We start from the raw sequence: 6,824 nt of genomic DNA, 5'->3' as shown, positions 1-6,824 counted from the left end.
AATGTTGTCTGCCTAGATCTGAGCACTAGCTGTTGTAAGTCCTGCTCCCCCTTCTGTCTCTATCTGTTGTCTGGTGGTCAAGACCTGAAGATTTCCCCAGTGATCCCTGTGAAGTGAGACCCAAGTGGGCCTCCTAGGAAGTGTCCCGACAACACTAGGGAAGCTCTCGTCTTCCCAGTGGAGAAACCGTAAGCCGAGGGGGTACTTCTAAGTGCAGCGCTTAACCATCCTGGGGGAGGGGCAATGCAATCATGGTGTCACTGCTCTTCTTACCTTTTTAATATAGTCCTTGGTCTCTATGATCCCGGTGAGGCCTCAGCCTCAGCCCCAAGTCCTGGGATTTTCACAATGGTGTCTTGCCTATGGATAGTTGTTAGTTGGTCTTCTTGTGAGGGAAACTGAAGTCAGGAATGAACTATGTCACCATCTTGATGACATCACTCCTCCAGATTTGCAATAAATTGATTCAGGACCCTAGATTTCAATGCTTATAGTGGGCTTATTAGAAAAAAGTGAATCTAGTGACTAGAAGAGTACCCCCATATTATATATTTAAAAATCCAGGGTAAAACTACTCTAGATGGGCAAATGTTTTTCTCATCTTGTATCTATATGAGTATTCACTTAGCAACTACAAGTCTTTCATCTCTTGCCATGTACTTCTCATCTGCTCCCACTCAGTTTAGCACTTACACTGCCCAGAGTGGAATCAATACATTAATGTAAAGAATGGTTACCAGATGAAACTGAAAAATGGAAATTATTGTCTACCCCAGCTCACCTGACAATATTCATGCTTCCTTTAGACTCTTTGAAATGGGACTTAGTGGATTAGTGCACAAATGCAGAGGTTGCTGAATCTATCATGGATTTACAACATCTTTCTCAAATTTGCAAGTGGCAATACTGAAAAGAGAGCAAATGTGTTGGATGACAGAATCAGGATCCAAAGAGATCTGATAATGAGCAAATTTGAGCACATCAGCAAACAGTATGGTTCCCCATACATGAAACTTAGGTCCAAAGGATCTGAGAATTGTCATGAAGAAAAGACAGAGGTACAGGAGCAGGCATGCAACAGCTGACTTCAAATACTGGAACAGGTATTAAATATGCTGTGTGAGTCTCCAGCATACAGTCCTAGGAGTGTTGGCTAGAAGTTACAGGAAGGCAGATTTGGGCACAGTATAATCAGCAGGTCACTGCAAGGGGCTGAGTAACTCTATTGGACAATTGTTTCAGGCAAGAGGTAAAGCATTGGTGATCAACATGGTTACTTCTAAGTCTCAAATCCTCTGGCTACACTAAGGCCTGTGATTGTGTTACTTCACTGACACTTGATCAGAGTTGACCCACCTATTCTTTTGCTTATGGAAGTTTATGCTCTAGCAAAGAAAACAGCTTCCACTACCTGTGATTATTTAAATATGTAATCCATCAGAAAGGGGTGGTAACATAATACTTGAGGTTTCAAGTGGGTATGAACAGCATAATATTTTTTGTAGGAAAAGACATATGTATTAACAGACTATAGCCTGGATGGTTATACATCCAAACGCTAACAATCCTAATTGATGGGATGATAGGGATTGATTTTTACAGTTTGAAAGTTGATAAAAGTATTAAGGGCAGGGAATGGAACACTCTAATTTATATGTATTCCTTGTGCTCACCATGAACACCAAAAGTAATTGGTTCATAAGACAGTGAATTCTGTTCCAGACAAGAACAAGAACAGAGATTCAGAGTTGCAGGTCATTAGCAGGTATTAGATATCTGAATTTATGTTCAATAGATGTGATGTGCTTAGCACGATCTGTGCTAGCACATGCCTCCTTCCTCTTTCTCCCATCCAACACTAGGGTCGGGTGTCTCCTCCTATTAAGTTGAAAAGTACATTCCAGAAAGCAAGACAGCCCAGTTTAAATATCCCAGCCATTATTTGCCTTAGATCACTTCAGACCCTGTGTTTTCATTTTCTCACTTCTAAGATAAGGAGTCTAGTCCATGTTACCTCCTCTCCCAAGGTTCTCCTGGGAGAACCATGATTCCCACTCTATGGAAAAGTACCTAGCATTCCCAAGTCAGAATCCACTGCACATGGACAAAGGAGGGCCTTTTCCCTGTGACTAATCTCCTAAAGTGGCTTTCCTTAAACCATTTTGTTTGGCTAAAAAGAGTACCTTTGTTGTACTTTCATTCCTTATAAGACCACCAAGAATGGACCACCACAGTCTCAAAACAATGACTATATTTATTATTTTATCACTACATTAGAAATGAAAATAAACTGAGAAGTTGCAAATGCATGCCACTTCATGAATGTTGTGGAACAACAGATACATCCACTGTAGAAAGTTAAAAGTGGCTTAACTTTGGGGGATGCAAGGACTACACAAAGGTCATCAATGGTAAGATTGACAGCACCTGCCAGATGGAATGTACATATCAATGGAAAATTTTAAAAAGGGAACATTGGCTGGGAACACAGGTGGGAAGAAATCAGAAGATGCCTAAAATCTCTACAAATACACAGGTTTATAAAAAAAAAACAAGCCCCAAACTAAGACACTAAAGCAACATTGAAATTTGCTGTTTGGAGGAGATCCCCATTTTACGATGTTTGAACACACTCTTTCTCTTGTTGGATAGCTGGGGGGGGAAACAAACACAAAAAACCATTAGGATTAAGTTCAGTTTTCTTCTAAGAGTTCTTTGCCAAGTTATTGAAGCCTGCCATATCTGCTTTAAATTTAGAAGGCTAAGGCACTAACCATAAATCCCCAGTCGAGTGTTGTGTGTGCAGGCACACGCGTGTATGTAGCATGTGCATGCACGTTAACCACCTGAACATTTATGAGAACCTGCATGGTTTTTTTTTTCTATTTGAGAGGCAGATTTATGTTGTTGCCATTTTTTCCATAGATTATTCTGAGACTGAGGAGGAAGCGAAGCATTTTCCTCAGATTTATCTATCACTATATACTTAGGAAGTTATACCCTTTCAGATAATTCTAACTGTGGAACTCAAATAACAATGACATGACAAAAAGTGCCCCTCAGGTTTGTGAATATGCTTGGAGTTTTTCTTTTAGGCTATAACTCCCAAGGCCAAATCTGATCCTTTGGAGTCTGGGAACCTTGAGTACCCCCAAGATCTAAACTTTTTCTCTGCCTTATCTTGTCATCAGGTAGAGAAAGCCAACACTACAGCTTGTGTGGTTCTTTAGGAACGAAATCGTGGACCCAGATTGCTAGATGCAGAAATGCCTAATAACCATAAAGTGGAAAAAACTAAGATTTTTCTAGCACTAAGTCTAATATTCCAAGATTGGTTATAATGAGATTTTTAGTAATTTTCCAACAAGAAACTAGTTTCTTATTCTCCCATTACTTCTTGGGTCTGTCATGTGAGAACCACTTACATAACTCAAGTAAGGAAACAACGATTTGATATTTTTAACTGTTGCATTAAATACAATGGTACTGTAATTATTGCTTAGTTAGTGGCAAAATTTACTGGAAGAGTTTATTTACTGAGCCTATAAATGTTCATCATTGTTTTTCTCCACCAGAAACCCCCAACCCCATGACTTACTTTCCTGTGAAGGGAGAGTATTTTTTTCTTCAGTATTGGTTTTCTTCAGTTTTGACCTGTCAAACTTCTCCACTTCAGATAAGTCTGGCTTATCACTCATCTTGACTAAAAGAAAGACTGAAAAAAACTTTAATTTAAAATCGGCAGAACTATTGTCATACTAAGGTATCACAGCCAAAAATTCTCATATTTAATATCAAAGCATATTTTACCTGCTGATTTTCAACAAGAAAACAGCACACATCTTAGAAAAGTCATGTTTTTATTAGAATACTTTGAATTACACATCACTGCCCCATTTCTGATAGGCAGTAAAAGCCTGAATCAGAATGCACTAAAAACCAAGATGCTCTAAAATCCAGTCAATATGTCTGACTCTTTCACAATCATAGCTGAGGTCAAATGGAGGTGACAGAAGCACAAGAAGAGATAGAGATAGAAGAAAAATAAGGACTGTGTTTAACCAGCTAATGACTTTGTAACAAGAGATAGCATTTATTTGAGCGAATTCACATTGCATTCAATTAACTTGGGGCATTTTTCTGGGGGAGTAGGAAGCAGCACACAAAAAAGGGTGGCATAACTTGTACTAGTTTCTTTCCATTTTATCTGCCCAAAGATAGATTCGGGAGCCGCAGTAAGAGAGGGAGGGGATTTAATCCAGTCATAACTAATTACATGTCTCCTACTAGCTCGTTATGGCACCAATTTGTAAACGCTGTACGAAAACACAGCTAATTAGAATCAGACCAAGGACTTCAGCAGAATGGGATAAACCAAATAGAGCTGATTTTTATTTCATCATGTCTTCTCTGCAAAAGGAGAGGTTAGATGAGGTGCCCTGTGACCATTCTGGATTTACTGGAGCAGAGACAACAGAAGACCCCAGAGACCGGAAAACAGAGCTGTCCCGCTCATGCCTGGCCCCACCCTGGTAGAGGTAAGACACGTCTAGTGCCCAGAGTAGAATGGAGAGGCCCCCCAAGCAGCCAGAAGTCCCGAGTATGCCTCCCTTTCGTCGAGGTCACCCTAAGACCTCCTTTGACGACCGACCAGTCGCCAATCTCCAGAGGTAGGAAAACAGGAACTAACAAATAAATCATAAAGGACTGGGCGCGTGGGCCATTTTGTCAGGAGCAGTTTGCTTACATTTTAAAATAACCATCATCTCTGTCGGGCGCGCAGCCCACCTTTTGGCCACAGGAAGGGAAAGCGCGAAGGGCCGGCCCCCGAGGGCCCATTCCGGGCGGCACCCAAACTCCTCTTCCTCTCAGCCTCGGGCCTACAGCCACAGCGGACGGGCCGCTCTGAGGGGCCGCCCCTCGGGCCTTCAAGGACCCACCCGGGGAGGACTCGGCAACGCGCAGAAGGCGGCGCCACAGAAGACAAAGGCGCGGGCTCTTCAGGAGGCGCGGTTACAAAACGCCAGTCCCAACCCGCCCCACCAGTTCCCGAAAGACCGACCCCCTCCGCCCCGCAGCCACTGCGCCCCCCGTCCCTATAGTCTTCTGGCTCCGCCGGGACCGCAGGCCCTCACCTGGTGGCTTGAAGACGGGTGAAAGGCTAACGGCTGGACCAACGGCAACCCACACACCGGACGCGGTTAGCCTTCCCGCGCGCAACGCTGCGGTTATAAGTCGCGGAGCAGGCCCCGCCCCAGACCCCCCAGCCATCGCTGATTGGCTGAGAGATCCCAGGCCCGCCTCTTCGCCCCTCCCCCTCCCTCCCTCCGCTTTCGCCTGGTAGGCTTGACCCCGCTGTCTCCCCTCAGGACTTCTGGGCTCTTCAGTGCTTGATGACGTCATACAGGAGCCGCCTCCCCAGACCCTGTCGAAGCCCTCTGATTCGCCGAGGGATTGCCCGCCCGTTTACCAGGTCTCTCCGACACTACTTTTGCGCTGAGGATCCACTTCCCTCCTTCCCAAGTTAACTCTCTCCGCCAAGATAATTGGGACCTCTACAATAAGCAAGCACTTCTTTCTTGCCCAGTTAGGCTCCAACGTCTGGAACTGGCTTTTTATAGCCGTAGAGCCTAAGTACGCCGTGATAACCAAACAATGGTTCGGAAGCAATGCTCAGTGGCGTCTAATCCTTGGCCAGGTCATGGAGGAGGGGAGCTCATTGAGAGGGTGGGCAGTTCAGAGTCATTCACCCCCACAGCTGAGCATTTCTATGCCAGTGGTGCTCTCCTATGTAAAAGTCACATTTTCAATTTTCTCAGCCACTGAACATGGTAGTAGTCAGTTTAGGGTAATCACAGGAGGATCTACTGAGGCTATTCATCTTGATCTCCCCAATCCCTAGCACTTTGCTTGGCCCACAGGAGACACTAAATACCTGTGTATAGACTGAAGTACTACATCTATGATAGAGCAGAAATTTTGGACAGCAGCACCACCATGTTAGGGGAGAAAAGTGAGGATCCAGTAGTTACTTGAAAGGACTGTATGTTCAAAGTCATTTCTGGATACTCACCCAGAACCTTAGAGCATTAAGGTAAGATGGAGATAGGACTATGTCTTTAGCTTGTATCCCATATTTGCCATATGGTTCATGTATGGTGGTAAAGATACTCTACATAGATTAGCACCCACTCTCTCCACAAGGATTTCTCAAGCCCTCCCCACTTCTCTCCATTCATTCCCTTTCTATGTTCTTGTAGCTCTTCGTGTTAATCTTAGAATTTTGTATGTTTATTGGAGAAATTTTTAAAGTAGAAAGCCACCCTCATTCAACAAATAATATTTATTGAGTACCTACAATGTCTCAGGCACTAAATATAATAAACACCAATGTTTCCATGGCTCAGAGTTGAATGTTTTTAACATTTGGGTTTATTTACTGTCTTTTTTTAAAGAATAAAAATAGTACAGAAAAATTGAGGTTCCCTTGACCCTTGCCCTGTATCCATTTACTCTCCCACTTCCCCAGAGGTAGTTCAATCTTGAATGTAAAGTATAGTTTCTAGACCATTTTTCTATCATTATAGATTTATGCAATCTCTGTTTCCAGGAATGACATGGTATATTGTATGGACCAGTGCTCCAGGTGTAAGACTGAATTTCCACATTACTTGGGGTCAACAGGAAGTTCCAGATACCCACCCACCCCACCATAGCCCAAAATTCAAAATCTGCCTTGAATCTATCTGCCTTGAATCCATCAGAACTCACCTAATGACGATGTTTATCCTCATTTTTGCCAGTTACCACAAGAACCCCATGAT

At 43.3% G+C, this 6,824-nt stretch overlaps 1 protein-coding gene across 2 annotated transcripts; it reads right to left on the bottom strand.

The window, feature by feature from the left end:
• Nucleotides 1–2,236: 2,236 nt before the first annotated feature.
• TMSB15A (thymosin beta 15A) lies at nt 2,237–5,290 on the bottom strand. 2 transcript variants are annotated; one of them, XM_040629897.1, is made up of 3 exons: nt 5,136–5,290; nt 3,599–3,715; nt 2,237–2,652 (listed from the first exon to the last, which is right to left on the bottom strand). In XM_040629897.1, exons 1-3 carry the CDS (start codon nt 5,269–5,271, stop codon nt 2,615–2,617), a joined length of 291 nt encoding a protein of 96 aa, XP_040485831.1. In that variant the 5' UTR covers nt 5,272–5,290; the 3' UTR covers nt 2,237–2,614. The 2 variants fall into 2 exon arrangements, with proteins under 2 accessions (XP_040485831.1, XP_040485838.1); XM_040629904.1 differs by lacking the exon at nt 5,136–5,290 and adding an exon at nt 4,748–4,875.
• Between the last annotated feature and the right edge of the window lie 1,534 nt (nt 5,291–6,824).

The sequence above is a fragment of the Ursus maritimus genome (genome assembly GCF_017311325.1).
Source record: "Ursus maritimus isolate PB19 chromosome X unlocalized genomic scaffold, ASM1731132v1 scaffold_X1, whole genome shotgun sequence".
Classification (NCBI taxonomy): Eukaryota; Metazoa; Chordata; class Mammalia; order Carnivora; family Ursidae; genus Ursus; species Ursus maritimus.
Note: the sequence above shows the minus strand (reverse complement) of the source record. Positions and strands in the feature narration are given on the sequence as shown.